Source organism: Falco cherrug, chromosome 3, assembly GCF_023634085.1.
Source record: "Falco cherrug isolate bFalChe1 chromosome 3, bFalChe1.pri, whole genome shotgun sequence".
Taxonomy (NCBI): domain Eukaryota; kingdom Metazoa; phylum Chordata; class Aves; order Falconiformes; family Falconidae; genus Falco; species Falco cherrug.
Window position 1 is genome coordinate 43,827,855 of NC_073699.1, and position 20,781 is coordinate 43,848,635.

The 20,781-nt window shown below is 44.1% G+C and overlaps 1 protein-coding gene across 2 annotated transcripts; it reads right to left on the minus strand.

Annotated features, from left to right (window-relative positions):
* Nucleotides 1-471: 471 nt before the first annotated feature.
* Nucleotides 472-19,808, minus strand: VXN (vexin). Of its 2 annotated transcripts, none has more exons than XM_005443261.4 (6): nucleotides 19,398-19,808; nucleotides 16,324-16,379; nucleotides 10,784-10,946; nucleotides 6,523-6,584; nucleotides 4,774-4,859; nucleotides 472-3,761 (listed from the first exon to the last, which is right to left on the minus strand). In XM_005443261.4, the coding sequence occupies exons 1-6, from the start codon at nucleotides 19,462-19,464 to the stop codon at nucleotides 3,575-3,577; spliced, it is 621 nt and encodes a 206-aa protein (XP_005443318.1). In that variant the 5' UTR covers nucleotides 19,465-19,808; the 3' UTR covers nucleotides 472-3,574. The 2 variants fall into 2 exon arrangements, with proteins under 2 accessions (XP_005443318.1, XP_027666979.1); XM_027811178.2 differs by having other exon boundaries at nucleotides 16,324-16,478.
* Nucleotides 19,809-20,781: the final 973 nt, after the last annotated feature.

Here is a 20,781-nt window from a genome sequence, read left to right on the forward strand (position 1 = left end):
TGTGTTTGAGGTAGGTTAAGTGACTGTTGTCAACTGGTAGGACAGATGATGGGGGAGCACTTGGCTTTATTCTCTACCAGAGCCTTAACCACCCTTGAGAAGTCTTTGTCTTGGTGCTCTTGCTTGATGGGAGGCAACCTGCTTACCTCCCAGGGCTGCAGTCAGACTAAATGTCATATCCATAACGCGCAACGCGCTTGAGGTCAGGTGTGCAATGTGTTGTCTAATGTCTAACTGCTGGCAGGGCCAAGGCTTTTCTCTGAGTATCTGGTAACAGACAATGATTCTAACACCCATAAAATATTGGAGCCACTCGCAAGCATACACTTCCAGGCTCTCCCTGTGGGAAGAAAAATTTGAGTTCTTTGCTGTCAGGTGTTCATATTCTTCAGTACCATAAAACTTGCCTTTACTTGCCACTGAATGCTTCCCAAAAGCTTTTAAGTCACTGAGACACATATGTTACCGCATGCTACTTGTTTCTTTTATTATTTTTTTTTTATGAATAGGACATATTTTATTTGAATCAGTAAAATAAGTATCTACTACAATACTAGAAATCTCCACAGCAGTTCCTGGAATAGAGAAATTAAATACGCTTCTTATAAATCTCTCTTCCTTTTGTAGATCCAAATTTTAAATTAAATAAATAAGAAAACCATAGATACACATTTAAAGATACAGTAGTTATTGGGTAGAAACATTAATCATCTCCTCTTCACCTCCATCTTCATACTGCTTAAAGCTATTAATTAACAAATACTACGATACAGCTTTCTCAACAGACAAAACTTGCTGCCCTGGACTGTTGTGTTGGGTGCTCTATGGGTCATGTTAGCTACAAGGGCAGGTACCACAAATGCTCACGGTCTTAACTACCCCAAATTCAGCAAATGGACTTTTCCCGGTGTCTGTTCATTTTCTTTATTTTTCCTTTATTTAGGGAATAAGACCAAAAAAGGGAACTGGTAATTACTATTCTCCCTACTCCTTGAGTGTACGCATTGCTGTGCAAGAGAGCAGTCCCACTGAGTTTGTTAGATTTACCTATATGCATAATAATAGCATGTGCCTACAAGGCTGAGGGTTCTGGCAGGGTTTCTATGGGCTGGGCGAGGGGGTGTAGTGTGGTTGGTGATACTTGTAAAAGATGTTTCAGGGAAGTCTTGGCCATGTCTCCAGCTTGGTTCAATCATGGAGGACCTGATGCTGGCAGGGTCACAGTGTCCAGACTATTACACAGGGCCAACGTGTCAGGCTCTAATTGAAAGGTGAGGTGGCCGCTGTGAGAAAACTGCTCTGGGCTGTTCAGGTGTGGAGCCTTCTGCGGGCACTGGCATTGCTCTTGCGTGCTGTGGCTGGCGACACATAGTCAATGCCGGGCCACCATCGCCGCTTCTCCTGGCCTTGCCAGTAGCTGGGGCCGTTCAGCATGTGGTTAACAAGGAGCTGTGCTCTCCTTCTTTCCCAGGAGGAAGAAAGAAAAGCAGGAAAGCAAATCATCCCCCTGTCAGGCTGCTGGGCCAGAGAAGGACTTTTGCCTTTGGTAAGGAAGAGGGAGAGTCTGTGTGATTTCTTTCTGCGAGGCTGTCCTCTGTGAGTTGTTGAGCACCTCTGAAGGAGAAGCCTGTGACTGAAGCAGTGACAGGCAGCTGAGTGTGAGGGCTGACAGAAGTATCTTATGAAGGTCTACTGCCTCTCTCCTTCTTGGCAGACTCTGGCTGTAGTAGAAAAGCCACAGTACCTTTAAAAATGAGAACTTCCATCCTACTGCATTCTCCAGCACATCCAGCCACACAGGTGTCCCCTGCTGCCCTCCTTGGAGCCACTGGGGGACATTTGCTCTGTAAAGCTACCGGGCTGCTGCAGATATTTTCCCATCCCATGGACTTCAGTTGCTCGTGTTGTCAAGCTGCGAAGCTTTGCTCTGTGCTGCTCTTACCTGCTTGCCCCAAAGCCAGAGGACCTGGCTGCTTCAGCAGCCTCTCCCTCCCGACCAGCTGGTACCCCCGGTATTTCTGAGCTGGGGATCCCTGACTGGGGATAACTGCCTGAGCCCACAGCTCTGCAGGCTGTAATCCAAGGCTCCCGCAGCCCTGCACTGTATGACAAATTCAGAATATGCTTTTTTCTAAGTCCGGGTTGAAAATGATCTTAACACAAGCAGTGGATGAAGTCAGCAGCTGCCCCAAGTGCAGAAGTTGCCCAGGTGGTTGTAATAGAAGGGGAAGGAGCTGTAACTGCCATTATGCTGTGGATGCACCATTCAGGCTTTTGGTGGATTCACGGCTCTGGAGCCTCCCCGCCTTGGTGCTGTGGCACTGTGTATGATGGCATCTCAGTGCATGTTACTACACTGGCTGCAGGCAAGAAGGTTTCAGGTGGGTGCTTCTTTCCTCTGCCTCTGTCATAGAGTAAGATTTTATTTTTCATTTATGCTTTGGAGCACTGGCAGTTAGATTAGAGAAAATCCTCGTTACTATGAGCAACAGGAGATATGCTTCCTCCAATTTTACAAAGTTCTGTATTTAGAAAAACCAAAGTCTTTTATGATAACCAGGGGAGCACTCATATGAGGCAAGTACTGTTCATGGCTAGTATAATGTTGTCTGTAATGCTGGTGAAATCTTTTTTGTAAAACTTTTTTTTTGAAAGGAAAACCCAAGGGGCCATGACCAGCGATTTGTAAATTGAAAAAAAAAATCTTGAGAAATTTTTTTGAGCAAATTCCATTAAATCCATCTATTCATAATTCTATATGCAAATACCTTATTAGTTACCTAGTTGCACCATCTACGTATTTTCTTTCCTGCTAGTACTTTGTGTAGTTAGTGAAATATCCTGTACCACATGGGTAGGGAGTAAGTTGCTGACTACCACTTAACGTACAAACTCTTTCTATGGAAAAAAGTATCTCTTGAGGTTATCCAATTGCTCATCCGGCGGGACGCTGTGAAACACCAACTTGTCACGTAGCAAAGTTTGGTAAATGTGTGTTGGCAAACTTAGCCATTCTTTTAAATTTTTTGCATCTTTTACTCCTGTCCTAGAACATCAAAACTGAAGAAAAAAGATGTTTAGCTTATGTCATTCCACCAAGCATATCATAAGATGCGGCTTTTATCTCATGATATGAAAGGGGGAAGAGGACAAGCAGTGGCAGACAATGAGCAGACCCCTGGGATTTAATGGCACTCTGTAATCGATCTGTTGCCTTGCAGGAATACACAAACCTCCTGGCAGGCTTTTCTTGTTGCAAGTCTGAGCTGATTCAGACAGGATGTGTGAAATGGTGAATGGGCCAGCAGTAGTTTCAGCATCATTGAGTCGAGATGTAAATCTAGTGGGATACTTGGGATTTTAGTATATTGCAACAAAGAGAAGCCAGTGAGTTGCATCATGTTCACCATTTTTACCTTAGCCTTTCTCCTGCTGCTCTGAGGCAATGGCATCAAGTAATAAAAAGGTTATCGTATTCTTGAATGAGCTGTGCCGTGTTTGTTCCCTCATCGATCCTAGAGCACCTTGTCTTGGCTAAAGGACCTTCTGTCTTTCCAAGTGCTGCTGAGCCTTATCAGTCTGCTTCAAAGGCACTGTTTGTCGCCCCCAGGTACTCTGACTTCTTCTTGTGCTTCATCCACATCTTCCTCAGGAGGCTGGGCGTCCCACACAGGTTGCCTCCTGTCAGCGGTAGGGAAGCTTCTGCTCCCAGTGGCAGGTTCAGGTCATACTCTGCTGTCTTTCTCCAGTGCTGCCTGTGGCTAGCAAATAGAGCACAGATGCACAAAGCATTCAGCCCCACAGCCACTGAATACCAAGGGGTGCCTGGTTGTAAAGGTATGTCTGCGCCCATCCCAACCCTGGGACTGGCAAGTCTGGGATGAGCAGGGGCTGTGCAGGGCAGTGGGCTTGGATATGTGGCTGCCCCGGCTCTGCTCAGTGCCCCTTATTCCCTCATTATCAGAGGGAACACTCACACAAGGGGATGGGCTATATACAAGCGGGACCACTATTAAATGCATCGCTGCATCCTAAATGCAGTGTTTGCTACCAGACAAAGAAGCTGGCAGGTGGCCCAGGGACAAAGCTGGGCCCTTCCACCAAAGCCCTGGGGACCACACAGCAGTGCCCAGGCAGGGTGAGCTCCGCCTGGCCAAGGGGGCTGAGCTGGCTTATTCTGGATGAGGGGGATTTTTGTCTCTGTGCATGGAGTGTGAGGACACTGTGATGATGAATTTGTTGCTGTCCCTCAGTTGGCAATGGTGACATCTCAAATATCACCCAGATTCGTGTCTGGGAACTGCCTACTGATGAGTGCACTTGTACTATGGTCAAGCTGTTCCTTAATTACACTTAAAGACAATAAAGCATTTTTTAGAACAAAAAAAATATTACATTTTCTAAGCTGTCCTAGGGCAAATATTATAGACTTAGGGGGAAATGATTTAAATTTTGATTTTAGATGCTTTTTTCCCTAGTGATAAAGCAGAGTGGTAACTGGCACCAGGGCAGCCATATAAATGGCCATGGCTGAAAATATAATCAGCAAGTCCTTTAGATAATCTCTCCTTGCCTTTGGGAAGCAAGTTGCATGGCTTTACTGTAAATCACTGAGGTTTTACAGCTCCGATTCAGAGGAGATCTGCGGCTGAATGCTTCTTTGTGTTTCTGGTGAGAGTGTGACCTGTGGCGGATGTGCCCTGTCCCCTTCCCTGCTCAGCAGCACCCCATGCAGCCCCCCAGGCTTGGCTGGGGGGGTGGGAAGGGACTTACTTTTCCGTAGAAGTGCTGTCACTTGTCAGCGAGTCTGTGACAGTCACCGCTTTCACCGTGATATGGGCAACTGGTGATGGTGGAACCTGTGGGAGCAAAAAGCGTGTCATTAGAAAATGCTACTGATGAGTAGGGACCACAGGTTCATCTGAGGAAAGAGGCCAGTTTAGGAAAATCGATAAATACTGTAAATCTCTTAACAAGAGAAAGCGGGTTAAGGATTTGACTGCCCGACTCTTACCCACACAAATGCTGATTGCTCACATGAACAGTCTCCTGAGCTCAGCACAGGGCTTGTATGAGCAAGAATTACACCTCCCGTCAAAGGAGGGAGGCTTGCAGAACTTTTTATTCCCCAGTGTTTATGCCTAGCTCACCTAGGAGGTGAGGCACAGTGCTGACCGAGCAGCCTGCCTCTCGCAGCTCTTCACAGGCCACCTCTGCAGCTGGCTGGCAAGCAACCGTCCCAGCCATTGACATGTTCAGAAATATTTCCCTGTTCTGCTGGGTGCTGCTCTGCAGTGAGGGGGGGCTGGCTCATGCTCCAGTTCTGCCCTGGACCCACAACTGCCTAACCATTGACTTCCTCCTGGCTTTATTTGATTGTAAATTGCCCACCAGAACTGAGACACTTTTTCCCATAAACAGGCCACTGAGACTGGCATATCCTCCAAGATGGTAAGCTGAAGTGTGGGTTGCCCAGAAATAGAAAAAACGTCAAAAATTGTGATGTGCTTTTGTCATTTCAGGCAACAAACACACTTATTGATTTAACTGGCAGTACTGAAAAATTTCTTCATATTATTGTCACTACTATAACTGGTCTTAATCTGTCTAGGGCTATTTCCTGTGGGATTAATCTGAGACTGGGTACATTTAAGTGTGTTCTGCCAGTATCCCAAGACTTAAAGATGTTTGAAATTACTTTTGCAAGCATTCTTTGAAATTTAACTGGGTTAATTATTGGTAGGTGCAATTAGTTTAATTGTGCTGAATACCATTAATTTTTACCACCCTTCAATATTGTACAGTCATTTTTCTCAAGTGTAGCCCAGCTACCAGCCAGCAAGTACATTGCAGCCATTCAAAAGAGCATCTGAAGCCATAAAGTTTCTATAGCATGGTCTGATGTTGGTCAGAAACTTTTCAAAGGACTATTTTGTTTTAAAAGTCTGGTTTTCATAAAATGTAGAGACTGAAAATCGGGGTTTTTTTGTAAGAAAAAGACGAGAGGGAAAACATTTTAGTAAAGCTGAGTCATTTTTAACCAAAAAAAATTTGTCTGTCCATTATAGAATAAATTTTTGGGATCCATATGATGATTTTCCCATCAAGTCTTGATTGACATTTTTGATCTGATTATTATGTCAGGTTGGCATTCTGGAGAATATGAATTATTTCATGCTTGTTCACTTTGGAAAATATTTTTTTCCCAGTTTGTGAAATTCCCTGAGAAACAAGAGGCTAATTTCTCCCAGTTCTTGCAGATGGCTGAGCATCCAGAATGGGAGCCTGCCTGTTTCCATCCCACAACCATTCCTGGTTCCCTGAGGGGCAGCTGTCCCATGCCAGTCTCTGCTCTTAGCTGGGGATTCTCTGGTGTAAATCATGTCTCAAAGCCTTAACAAAGGCTGTTAAGTCTGCACGTACCGCAACGGACTGACATGCTGTTAATGTGGGACACGCTGACAGGTACTGGGTTTTAGGATGCATCAGACAGTAGTTGCTGGTCTTGCTGTATTTACTTACCAAAGATTTTCCATCCAACAGGTGATTACAGGACTTGGATGACTCTTGTTCAGTAATTCCCACTGCAAAGCATAAGAAACATGGCATTATTGGTAATCATCCCATTGGCACAGCTTGTATTAAAAGCCTCCTTTCATGCAGTTAAACCCAGATATGAACAGAACCCAGATTCAGGTGATAGTCCCACTAGATTTGATTATAGCCAAAAGTGCAGAAGTTTCTTTATTGATCATCTACTGTGATGTCAAAATAAGTGATTTTGGAATTACTTAAGTCATTCTGGAAAGTCACCCAGCTGCTAGCTCCTAGACTTTTCAAATGAGATGATGAACTGTCCTCAGCAGGCCAAGCTAAGGCTCCTTCCCCCTCTGTGAACACTCATGTGTATGTATATACAAAGAATGGTCCCATCTGCTGCTTCTCAGCAGAGGTTGGGTAATGCAGGTTTTGTGCATCTTGGAGTCCCCACTGCCAGGTTTCTCCTGCCTAGGAGATCATTCTCCTTTCTGGATTGCCCTCAGGAGTTATTCTTGCCTGGGCAGAGATGTGTGCTACATCCATGCCGTCACAGGAATGGATTTCAACCTTTCTGACTGCTTATGGCTGAGTGGTACCTCTCTCTGCTGTCCTCAAATCTGAAGATTACATTTTAGCTCCAAGTGAGCGCTCAGCCAATAACTTATCCATAGATAAATGCTCACTGACATTCTGCCAGTGGTGCTGAGGAAATAAATGATTGAGGGATGCCAGATTTTTTTCATGGAGCCAAATCCTCTCATTTGGCTTGGGAATGTGGAAATCTCTCTTTTTTTAACAAAAAATCTTTCTGTTTCTGGCTGTTTTCAATTGTTTGCTGTTTTTAAAAAGGATATTCAGGTAAGTGAAGAGCAAGGATCTACAGAAACACCAAGATTCACCAAGACAGAGGATAGAATATGATTCACAACTGCTGTGACCAATGCAATTTAAATAATGAAGCAAACATCAGAAATAGCCAAGGTGCTGCTTATAGTGCTGTCTCCAGCATGAGTTAGCAATCAGAACTGTCTTCTCCTTCTGGGGGCAATATCTGACCATGATAAATGCCTTAACCAGCCTCTCTCTTCCTGCTCCCTGCCCCCCCGCCAGTAATTCCATTAGGTATGTAACTGTATCACTCATGTGAAAGTTTAATTCAATTACCTCTTCTCATCTTGCTTATTAGGTACTAACAGTATTCAGCAAGTGGCTCCAGGCAGCAGTGCTTCAGCTAATGTCCATATTTTTTTGTTTGTTTGTTTTGTTTGCTCTTATACTGTCTGACTCTCCCTTTCGCCCTGTCTCTCTTCTTATTAGATACAGAAAATATTCTTTCTGACAAACTTTTAGCAAATTATCTAAGCAAAAGTAAGTCCTCATGGCTTCAGGTTCATAAGTGCTCCTCAGGACAGTTGTGAGTGGGTACAGTGTGAATTCCACTTCCAGAAGGTGCTATGGATGCCCAAGCCTGGGATAAAGGTTGCTCCACGCCTGTTATTCTGACTTGCCCTATGTTTCCAAGATGAGTGCTTGTACGAAAACTTGGTACAAAACTGAGTACTTCCTTCTGGGAGAATAAGTCCAACTGTTTCTTAATCTATCCATCCTGTGAAGCAAAGTACAGCTCTGAGTGCACTCAGGAGTTGCTGGTTGTGGCCTCCCTCTACACTTAATTGCCTTCCCACATGTGGAATGGGCTGTCTTTATGCTCTGATACAGCAATAAATGTGCTGATGGTTTCATCTGTGCCCTTGTTTACACATTTTTCACCTACTCTGGAAATTGAACTGTTCACTCTATCACCCATTTTCCAAGTTGTGCTTTACCAGATCTGAAGTCTCTTTAATATTCAACAGTACTTATCTGTGGAGCAAGCGTGGAAAACTCCACAGACTATTTACCAGTAAGAAAGTTGAAGGATGTTTTTAAGGGTTAAATTTATGTGGAGGCCACATTTGTACAGAGATTAACGAAAATAGATGGATCCATATCCATATATATATATATATATCATATATAATGAAAATATATATACATATATATAGCTCACTTCACATTACATTGTGCTGGCTCTCCAGCTGTTGAGAAACAGCTGTAAGAAACCTTTCTGGACTCTCTCATGGCACCCTGTTCTCTGTGTAGGTATTAGTACAGTGAAACCGGGTACCACAGCACATCATAAGAAAAAGCTATTTTTCTTTTCATAAAGATATTTGCAAGCACTTCTATTTTCTTCCCCTTAAAATGCTAAATCTGTAAAGTCAGACACTCAAAAATTATGAAACGCCAGAATTGGATCAAAGTTATCTCATCCCCTCCAAGGATCTAGACACTGAGATTCAGTCTCTAATTTGAGACCAGAAGCCATTTTTCCAGACTTTCTGCTTCACCCATACAGACAGTGTTGACTCAGAAAGCAGTAGTTCATCCTTGGCTTTTATTTCTCAGTGCACAGTCCTACACTTACTTTCCCCACCAGTGAATCCTCTGAGGACAGAACTATTAATATTTTCATGGTTTTTTGTGTGTTGCTGATCACTGTAGTCATCATCTGCACAAATTTTTACAAAAACAGCTGCATCACCTTCTAGAGGACAAGGAGTTACGCCAGGAAAACAGAGGTAGGTACTGAGACTAAAAGTTCCTGGGTTTTCTGGAGGCTTGAGCAGGACACAGCACTGTTTATAGTCAAAACACAGTTTTTAGTGCAGCAGCAACGGAGTGCTCCCGGGTGTCACAGTCAGAGGTGTGAAGCAGGCACCCAGAAAAGGGGGATACATTGGCCGTGTGAGGTGCCGAGCATCACTGAGCAGTCTGGTGGCAGTGATGGACAGATGCGAGGGACCTATTGCAGGAGATGCCCTGCTGCAATCTCTGAGCAGCTTCTGTGCTGGGGGGAACAGGGATCTGACAAACAGCCTCACCATGCTGCACAAGCTTGGGCAGCCCTGCAGTAGCTCTCTTGTCTTGTCCAGATGCTCCCGGTGAGTTTGTCTTGTCCTGCTCTCCTCGACCCCTCCTTCCACTCCTCAGTCAGTCCTTTTCATCTCTCTTTTGTTCTAATTCAAACTGAGTTCCTCCATCTTTCCCATTCAGCATCCCAGTTTCTTTGCCCACTTGCTTCCCTTTCTCCTACCACAAGAATTGTTTCCCTCTTTTCTGCTCTTCTTTTGGGGTTCCTATACCTTTTCTCCTGTTTGCACCTGTCATCCTTCACCTCTTGCTTCCCCTAACAGCAGAGACCAGCAGTCCCTCCTTTCTGCCCTGCTGGCTCTCTGCCACTCTTCACCCCACAGCCGGTCCCAGCCATTCCTCCTCCTCTCACCACTCCAGCCCTGTAGCCCCAGTTCTTTGTTCAGCCACACCTTGACTCTCGTCCTGGTTTGAGATCTTTCCATACAGTCCCAAGCTGAGTTTCTTCCTTCCCAGTTTCCCAGGTCCTGCTCTTGCCTGGTCCGTGCTCCTAATGGGATGGCTGATGTGCAGTGTGGCTGCAGACTGGTGGTGTGAAGAACACGCACCTGCATGGTAGTGTCTGCTTTACAGATTTAGCACCTTTTAACAGTTAGTTGTTCATGTCTCTACAAATCACGTGCCACATGGGATTTTTTCAAAGGCTTATGACGTTGACTGCATCTGGGTGGCTTTCAAGGGAAAGCAAAAGATGCATTTCTGATTAAAAGGCCACCCCTTGCCAAACTGCATGGCCCAGCTCCAGCTTCGACCTTCCAAACATAACACACCAGTGCTGAAGGAGCTGAATGACCAGTCTATTTATGTTTACTCATTTCCTTGGTTTTGCATTGGCAAACTCTGTTTTTCCTTCACGGGCTCTCACAAATATGCTGAACAATTTTTGGTTGAAAAAACAAAATCAGGTCTGTGGCTGACATCCAGAATCTAAAATTTCATCCCAAATAATTATGTTCTGGTAAGTTCTAAGCAACTGAACAGGGATCTTATATAATAAGATGACTCAGGCAAACTCAGTCATTTGCAATCTATCATCTTTAAAATATTGTCAGCCTTCAGAAGGGGAGCGTTTACGACTGAATAAAACGAGTTTATGACTGTGAATAAAGCGAGAGCTCTGCAATGCTGTGGTAATTATCTCATTAATTCCACCAGACATTTTAAGCATGGAAGTATCCTTCAGGAACATAACAAAGTGCAAACAGGAAGACTGCAATATCTAAAAATGCTCTGAAGCCACAAAGGAATAAAGCTGCTGCTGTGGACTTACCGTGCTGGGCAGCACCCTTGGCAGGGCAGGGTCCCCGCTGCTGGCTCTGCAGGCAGCCCAAGCCCTGCACCTCGTCTTCCCTGTACAGCACCTGGAGTAGGTCATCCTGGTGGGGCTGCAGCTTCTCTGTCCGGTGGGGCCGATGATCAGCTACGGCTACCACCTACACGGAAGAGGCAAATCCATCCTGTTACACCCAGCCTTGGAGATTGGGTGGTCTGTCAAGGTCACGGGGGAGCAGCATGGTACTTGGGCTTCCCACTGCTTTACTTTACAAAATCCAAAGGGGATTTTGTTGGGTGGGGATTGTGGGATTTGTGGGGTTTGCTTTATTTGGCTCCTGCCTCCATGCATGAGATGTATAAAAGTATGGAAAAATAATGTGGCGTCCCTCCAGCACCTTTCTGTATTCTCCTTGGGAGACTGAAATGTGGTGCTTTTCAGGATCTACTGAATAGGCTATGCCTTTGAGACACCTCAAATTTGATTTCTTATTGTGTCGTATCTCGGGCAAATAGTTAAATTTACACAATGTGAATTACAAATGTTATTTCTTCATGGCTTCACCTGTCTTTTGGACTTAATTACATTTTATACCTGGTAAATGACTACAGAGGATACAGAGTGGTGAATAATTGTGCTCCTGGAGATTAGTTTTCACAAAGATTAGCTTGCACAACCAAAACTCACCGAGAGCTGCATCTTTGAACATTAGACCCCCTGTATCTCAGAGCCCCTGAAAATGAGTGTGAACAAAACCAAGTTCTTTTCTACATTGATCATGACTAAGCCACAGCACTCACTGCACTGCCACAGGCAGCTGGGGAGGCCAGAGCTAATGTGAGTTTAAAAAACACAGGGATAAGTTCCAAGCAGGTGGATCCATCAGGACTCTTATCCAGGATGATCCAGAAACAGTTTTCTCAAGAAGATTAAAGTCCTGACAGTAGGGAAAGCGTGTTTCATTCTTCGGTTTTTTATTCTTTCCTGAAGACTTGCTACTGTCGTACAGAGAACCTCCTTGACAGGGCAAAGATCCAAACCAGCAAGGAAACAAGACATGTAGCAACTATTTAGACTGTTTCCTATTAGACTTACTTATGTTGATCTTATACTGGAAGACCAGAAGAAAAGCTGTTATTTGCATCTAACTGATGACTGATAGTTGCCATCTGCATGTTTTATGTATAAATACAGTTATTTTGTCTCAATACTGAGACCAACAACTGACCAGCATGCTATTGGCATAGAAAAATCCTTAATTCCATCTATGGCTCTGCTTTCTAACATATGCTCAAGATAAAACAAGACTGCATTCAAGCATGTCCCCTCATGCAAGATTGTCCATTTTGTTTTAAGTAAGTTTTAATTGAGTTTGCTGTTAAGCTGCGATATTCTGTGTACGTGAATTTTTACACAGATATAAAAACACATGCAAACCAATGTTTTCCAAAACAGGGAAAAAGAAAAAACCCGACCTGACCACTTCTTACTTTTTTGACTCCATGTACCCTCATGAGTCTAGAGAAGGCTACATGACCCAGATTCTATTGACCAGCAGGACAAGGAGCACAAACTGCCCAACAGCAGGCAAAAATACTGCTGGAAAGGGCTGGTGAGGCAACCAAAGCCTAATCCAAAACCTAAGAGGGGTTTTCTCTTAGTTCTGTGGATTTTGGCACAGAGCCTAACACAGTCCCTGCTCTGTAAGCTACTTAAGGATGTGCCCAGTGTTAAGTTAAAGTCAAAGGGACTACCTGTGTCCTTGAAGACAAGCATGTGCTAAAGGAGGCTGCAGCTGGGGCCTGGCTCTACTGACCACGAATCTGGAGCTGCCAGACAGCTGAGCCTCAGCATCACGCTGGTGATTCAGAAACGAGGGTGATGCTGGTGGTGAGAGGCCTCCTGTGGCTGCTTAGGCAGTTGGCATTGGCTCTCACCCGGTTGCCCCTGGCCCAGTTCCAGGACCTCCCCATCCCTCTGCACCATCCTTACAGGCTGCAGGCTCCTGTGTCCACGTGTGCCCTGACCACCCGAACCTTGCAAGCTGCTTACCAGAGGCATTACCCACCATCACTGCAGTGGCATTGGTGGAGACACCTGTCTTCATGACAAACACAATGAGGCTGTGGCTGGCAGAGGTCTCTCATGACAGACCTTGGAGTCTGCCTAGCATGAACTGAGCTCTTCCAGCTTTCAAGGAATGCCACAAAGCTCAGCTTTTCCCACCAGCTCTGGAAATATGCTCAATGCTCTTGCTCACACTCAGTCTTCTTTGGTGTGTGACAGAAAATGTTGTCAACTCTCAGCTACGGAGACACCTGAGTTCACTTCTTTTGCGTGGTGATGGAAAGAGCATTTTTGGTAAGTAAGATGCTGGCTGCAGTCGTCTCTAATCCTGAAAGTGGCTTATTTGATCAGTGTAAACCACCACGGACTTGAAACTTAACAACCTGTCTACGTGTGGCAAAGGATGAAATTTAGTTTGGGGAAAGGAAGCAGGATTTTTAACTCCATTAATAGCAGGAATTATTTAGGCACGTTGTCTGTGTTTTTGAGATTCCTTGTAACATGTTGTATCAGTAATGCCAAAACACCTGCAAGCAGCAAAATCTGTATAAACAAGTTACAGTGCCATTTTCCATTACAGCTGGAGACAATAGCACAGTCCTCATAGCACATCTTCAGTGAACATCTTTGTTTGCAACATTTGGCTGTAGCACACTTTTGGAGTTCCTTATCTCTTAATTCAAGATTTCACTGTGACTTTGGCTACCTCACCCATTACTGTAATATGTAAAGACTTATCTAGGTCAGGAAACTAAACCTGCTGTGGTGCAGTTTTGATGTAAACTGGAGCTGACATTTCTCTAGGGTACCTAGGGTAAGGCAGAAGGATCAGCTGGAAGTCACTTTTCTTTTCTAGACATACCAGGAAATTTAAATGTGTGTGAATGGCAGAGTCAGCCAAACTGTGCAGAATTAGTAAACTGCTCTCTAAAAAACTGTTTTAAGAACTTGTAAGTCCCTTGACCGGCTCAGACTGTTTGCAGGATGCCGACTGAATTCAGAGCTCAGCAGTCTCTTTTTTTGTGGACTTTGCTGTGCACGTGAGAGAAGAGGTCTGGCAGCCCCATGGCTGGAATTAGCTATGTGAAGCAGGGGGCACAGAGGACACAGGAGGGTTGCAGAGCAGCACAGAGGCTGTTCTAACAACCCTGCTCCTGGACCCCAAAATCCCACCACCAAACCAACAGCCAACCAGGAACAGTAACAGTTAAACGCCTGGCTTTGGATAAAACTTTGAAGCTTGAATACTTTAAGTATTTTTGCCACAAAAAAAAAAAAAAAAAGGTCTGGCAGATGTCCATGTTGCTTGCTATTTTTTCCCTTGCTGAGTATTAAAGTTGTGCATCCACTGCAACCACCAGAGCAGAAGATGTCATGTTAGCTGAGGCATTTCTACAGCATTGACTGCAGGTGCAGAGGCAAAAGTGAAAAATAAATAATCATTCTGCTACTTTTCTGTGGGTCTAGAAATTGGCAATCACAACTTCCTCGCAGGCACATACGTTCCAGTACATGCAATTTATTGGAATGCTTGCACATGAGCTGTAAGAAGCTGCATCATACTGAAGAACGGGAATGCACAAGTCAGAAGAGTTGACTGCCAATTGCTTTGGTTTGAGAGCCTTGCTTGTTTTCTTAGCTGGAGCTGCAGACCACTCCTCAGCTGCTCCCACAGCTCATATGATGCTGCCTGCACCATGACTAAGGGTCAGTCAAAGGACATCTTTAACTGGGGTCAGGAAAGCCCCATAGGAAAAAAAAATAATCTAAAAATACAGCAACAGAACAGGGATTTTCGTATCGTATTTTCTTAAATTTTTATGAGCATAGTGCTACTACAGCAGTTGATCCAATCCAAATTAAATATTAGAGGCTTCTATTTAGCAGAAACTATGTATCTGCTGAGATTTGGAACATGATAACAGACATACTGTTGCCCTAGATTTTGATTAAAGCTAGCTGAAAATTTTCCAGCTGCATAGTTTGATAAGAAAATTCTGGTTAAAAATCTGGGCATTTTGTCAGAAAAGTATCTATTTTGTCAAAAAATTTGAGAAGTTATCTAAGCATTCTGTTTTATTAAATCAGAATAGTTCACTTTTGGTTTGGACTTTCCGGCTATTTTTATATTACATGTAAAGCAAAATATACCAAAGGCATAACAAATAAAAAAGGGGTATCTCAAAATAGCTTATTTGGAGTAACACTCCAGCACTCTAACTTCTGGCCTCATTTGGAATGAAGCATCATTTTGAAACCTCAGCCTGAGTTACAGGACAAAGATAGTCACAATTTGAGAAAATACACATATACACAGTTTCTACCCAGACATGACAGGTGTGTTATTGACCCTTCTTGGGGGATCACTTCAGGCATCCTGTGAAGTACTGGGATCCTGTGATCTGCTGTAATAACCAAGAGAGGTGATAGTAGTGAGTTTTTTTCCAGTGCATGGGTAAGTGTGGTAGGCAGAGGGGCCCTGCGGTGCTGTGGGGAGATCAGGAAATTAGGAATACAAAGAAGAGGCTATTTACAAATGAGGACTGGTCTGGGAAGTGGGACAGGGCATGGAAAAGGAAAGTCCATGGAGCAAAATATTTCAACAAGGTGCTAGAGAAAAGACAGGTCTGTAGTGAGAAGAAATACGTTGGCAGGAGAGTCTCAAAGCTTGTAAGAAGTGCTTTGATATGCACAAGAGAAAGAGGCCATCGTTCCTGCAAGTCGAAATGGCAATAAAAGGATCACGGAATGGGATATGAATGGGCCAAGTGGATTTAAGGAGGGAAAACTGGCTGTGAAGACAAGAAGCCTCACATCTGTGTGTCAAAGTGTCTGAACTCGGAAAACATTTTCTCAGAGCATGAAAAACCTTCAGTTATTTGAATGTGTATGGGGTACCACACCTGCAGGGAGTGGGTAAAGCTCCACCTGTGCCCTCTGTGCAGTGCACCAGTGGTGAATCGAGGCCAGGCAGGTACTGCTGGGATCGAGGGACAAGCATCCTCCTGTGGCTCTCTCAGAGCCATCTGTTTGAGTGGAGGTTACAGTCCACTGCTTGGTGTTCTTCTCCCAAATTCCCCTGGGGAGTGGGATACTGACTGCTTGATTAATGCATGTAGGTATTGATATGATTTGTTTACTTTTCATTCCTGCCTGTCCCTCTGGCACTGTTATTAAGGCTTGATGGGTAAGAATTATGTCTGCGATTCCCTCAGATGGCCCATGTTCATTTTGACTGGCTCTGCACAGCAAGACTGTGTAAGTTTCAAAGCACTTCTGTAAATAGACTGTAGCTTTACAGAAACTCCCCTTTCTGTTTCCTGCCCCACTCCCTGCATCAGACACCGATGAGCGTCTTTTCCCTGAAAGTTCTGCTTCCCATTTATCCACAGCATTTTTAAGAATAAGTGTAGCCAACTAGATTAAAAAAAAAAAAAAGAGAGAGAGAGATAAAGGGAGATTTTTCTTACACTCTTTGTCAGGATGTGCTGCGTATTTTTGGCTCGTCTTCGGGCTGGACTACATGCTGTGAAAAGAAGGACAGGAACACGGTCAGGGTGCAGTGGAGATGGACAAGATGAGGTTACATATGCTTCTAAAATTCCTGTGAGATTGCATAGGGGCCCTGTGGGGACATGGGGAAGAAGAAAGGGTTTAAGGAGGATTCCAGCTGAAACAACCCAAAAGAAAAAGAAGTCCTTTTTAATGTCATCTCAGAGACCATGCTCTAGCTATACAATACAGACATCTGTGGGCACAGGGAAACAGCTGTCCCCAAGTTTGTGCACCTCTCCCATAGGCTTCCAGGAGGAATCATCCTTCTCCTTCCTTAGTTTTGACCTGACCTCTCAACTGCCCGTGTTTTAGAAGGAAAAGAGCTTCTCTTTCCATCCAGTCACCTTCAAACACGAGTAGTGTATACATTAACTTTGGAGATGCCTATCATTTTATTTAGGCAGGGACTTCTTCAATACATTCAAACTCCTTTGTGGCATCATTTCACTCTTACTGCATGACGTCCAAACATTTGTACTAAACCTAGTCTTTCCTTTTCAATCCTCAAAATGATCCATTTGGTTCTTTAACTTGGGGCATTTTGCTTAAAGCCTATTTCTCAGTTGTTCCTTAGACCCACGAAGACACCAAAATCGCAGGCAAAACAGAATCACCAGTCACACAAGATGCCAGGACCATAAGCCAGGCTTTCCACTGGACTGAAAGGATTGTTTTTAGGTGAGGGTTGTTTTTGAAAAAGTGAAGATCATTTAAGTTGGACTTGAAAGTGCCCTGGAAGACTCTGATACACCCAGCCCTCCCTCTCATCATATTTTACTCCTTGCTCTTTAAAATTATTACCCTTCTCTGTGTTCAGGCCACAAGAGCTACAGGATTTAGCAGCCAGTGACAGAAACAGGCCTGCAAAAACCTGCCAAATTTGGAGAATGAACTCCAATTCTAAAGGCTGACCCTGAGGGCAAGGCACATGAATGGGGGTTTCCTATTCAGGCTCCATGTATAATCCAAAGGTTCTGAAGAGCCAGGAAGGTTTGTTATGGGATGATGGGTGATTTTTACTCTCCAGGTGAGCTTTCCTTTACATTTCTGGCATACATTCAACACCAGGAGTTGCAGTGCTTATTGCTGCTATGTATGAATGTTTGCAAAGTGTTTTGAAGCTGTGGAAACAGCTGGAGGTCATCCAAGGCTGCTCATTACTGCAGCCAAACTCCTCTTCTCTGATGGCAGGAATAATGAGTGACTGGGCTTTCCAGGGCTCTGGTACAAGCAGAGCTGGCAGTGGGACCCAAGTCACTCTTCCTAGACAGCTTGTGTTTGTCTAAAAGGCACCCCTTGATACCCCAGTGAGGATGTAAGTCCTGAGCATTAGTACTTACTAATTCCAAAAGGAAGTTTTGGCCTATGCTGTGCCCATAGTGAAACAGGACAGCAACACAGGAGGTCACCAGTCTTGTCCAGGGCCCCTGCCAGCGACCCGCTGCAGCACAGGGTACTTCCACACTGAACTCGTCACAAGTAAGTTATCCGCCTGAATAGAGCTTGAGAGCGTGCTAAGCTGTCAGTTTGATTACAGTCTGTTCTGCATGGCGTGATATCCTCTGGGATCCCTACTGCCTTCTCCTGCAGGTCATCTTTTATATTTTAAACCACAGTGAGTGTGGGATGAAAACCAGACAAACATAATGAAGGTGGGTTTTTTCCTAGGAATGTGTTGTAAGTTGCTTTTGAAGTTGCTGCAATCATCTTTTCTTCTGCAGTTTCTTTGTGTGAGGACTAAACTAATTGCTCACAAACAAAACACCCAAGCGCAGAAAAGTTTAGTGATGTAAGGAATTATCTTCTTGTCTGTATGGTATTTTAAGTATTTTACTGGACAGTGTGAGGAGCACAGTTTATACAGATTTCTACCAGAAGCAAGTACTGTTGTGCTCTTATTGGTACCCAGGCTGGTGCATAAGGAACAACACATAAATGTGCCTAACTAATACATTTGCATATTTTCAGAGTGTATACGATCCACTGTCCAACTCATTGCCAGAGCAAGTGGCAAATGGCTTACAGGGGCTGAAGAAAGGCAAGGCGTGAAAGGAAAGTCACAGCACCAGCAAACATGCAATTACTTGAATAGCCATTGAAAGAAGAGTGAATCATGGAGGAAGCCAGAAGTGACCCACTTGCACTGGAATACAATGGCAGCAATGCAAACAGTGGGGCTGCAGGGCTCTTCCTGCAAACATGATTTTCTGCAGGGAGTGGGAGCAGGAATGAAAGAATGAATGCTTGCAGATGATGCTTCTGGATTTGCCTGCGAAAGGATGTTTGTATGTACAGCCCAGCTTTTGGGCAACAAAACCAATTACAGTGATGGTTCACTTTGTCATTTCCACTTACGTTCTGAAATTAAGCAGCTGAGAGCTCATGCTCGCAGCTTGCAAGTAAAGATCTGATCTGGCCCCACAATTTGTTTTCCCTGCTTTTACCTGCTTTCTTGTTGCTGAAATAGGCAGCCATTGAGCTTAAACTAATTTGTTCAATCAAATGCAGACTGGGCTTTGTCCGGTTCTTACTCTTCATTACAAGCAATTAATGTTAATCATGCATTCATTTCCAGGGCATGGCTTTGGAAATGTTCCACTTACTGAGCCAGCAGACTTAAATTCAACATTCATGCAGTTCACCCACTTCATCTGAGCTGCTAACTGCTTGCACAACTTCATTTTCTTTTCTGTTACACAGAATAGCCACACAGTTGCAAGCTGTCACTTTAGCAATTACCTCATAGGTATATCAACACCGATTCCAGATCTCCCAATTTTGCCAGTGCAAAGATTTTACACAGCCACAATGTCGAAGCACCTGCACGGATTAGCTCCAGAAACAAGCAGCGAGCACTGGACTGCGAGCAGAGCACTGCACAACACGGCAGAACAGATGAGCTGCTCTCTTCAAAGATTTCCCTGACGCTAAACACGCCATCCCCTTAAAAGACAACACCGTAGCAGTTTTTACAGTTTTATGTACTCACATTTGGATGAAATCACAGTGGTGAAAACTTCTAAATTTTCGTCGCTGCAGCTGTAAATCTGGTGCATTTTCCACCTCTCCCTACTGACTGCCTTTCAGCTTCATGCAACCGCTCTGAACTTCTGGTAAATAGGTTTCACTAATCCAATCTGGCTCTGTGATCATTGTCCAGATCTACAAAGGACAGACTGATGCTGTGATCTCATCTCATTCCATATTCTTCATTGCAACATTTTCTGCCCCCATCTGCCTTTCTATGAATACTATTAATGCAAAGATTTAATTTAACTCAGAAGCATTTTATTTTACATCTCCTTTTCCCAGTTTGGAGAATCCTCTGCAATAAATGGCTAATAATTAAAGCCTGTTCTGTGCAGCCAATGTATAGGCAAATAAACATTTACACAAGTACTGCAAGAATTTTTAAAATAAGTTGACTTCATACTTTGTATACTTTAACACGTTCATTGTAAAAACTTGTTCCTCCCATATAATGAGGAGCTGATTCTAGGTGTATTAAGAAAAGCATTTGGTGCTTTACCTTTTAAGTTCATAAACTAGTATTTGAATCCTGGGCACTGCAGTGTGAGATTTCAAATGCAGATGACTAAAGAAGGGCACGTCAGGCAGACGTACATTGGTCTGTATGTCCCCTGCCCTTCAGTGGTTGCAGAGGGAGGGCAGGTGGCTCAGTCATCGATGGATTCCTATGTGACTCGATGGTTCTTGGGCCTAACTCTGTATTTATGCGCTTCAATAAAGGGTCTTCTTGCCAAAGCTTGTCATTCCTTCACGCTCCCATCAGAAATTGTTCCTTTCCACATCCATGAAAATCAGCCCCCTCAACTTCTGGTGACTTACCACTGCCAGGGACACCTAAGATACAAAATTTTGGCTTGCAGGCTCCAGCGACTGATGTAGCAGAAACACTTTCAAGTGTGAATAATGATATTAAATTGTATCAATGTAATGAATAGCCTTCATTACTAGCACGTGTGTGTCATTGACACAAAAACTAGTGCTGTCTTCTCCTATAGATGTCTGCCACCAACCGTCCCAGACGGAAAGTGCCAGCAAACACAGGCTGCCACTCTCATATTCATGTAACATTTCTTATTTGAAATAATAAATATTGGTTAAATACACAACCTGAGCCTGGAAGCATTTTGGTTGAGCAGAAAGTGTCAACTGTTTCAAGAAAGAAATGAGTGAAGAGTAGCTGGTATCACTTGTCACCTCCCAGGGCAGCCTCCTGCTGTCCAGGGGCACCAAAGCCATTGCGGGGCTGGGTGCATTGTCCCAGGAAACTGTGTCGTGTTGGAAACGGGTGGTGGGATGGCAATATAATCAAGCAAAAGTTCAATTAGTTTTTGATTTATTGCGCC

Coding starts and splice junctions, on each gene's coding strand:
- VXN (XM_027811178.2), bottom strand. CDS start 19,464: ATGCACCAGATTTACAGCTGCAGCGACGAAAATTTAGAAGTTTTCACC. Junction 10,947..16,323: donor AGCACATCCTGACAAAGAGT/GTAAGAAAAATC, acceptor TCTTCCGTGTAG/GTGGTAGCCGTAGCTGATCA. Junction 4,860..6,522: donor TGTTGGATGGAAAATCTTTG/GTAAGTAAATAC, acceptor TTGCTCCCACAG/GTTCCACCATCACCAGTTGC.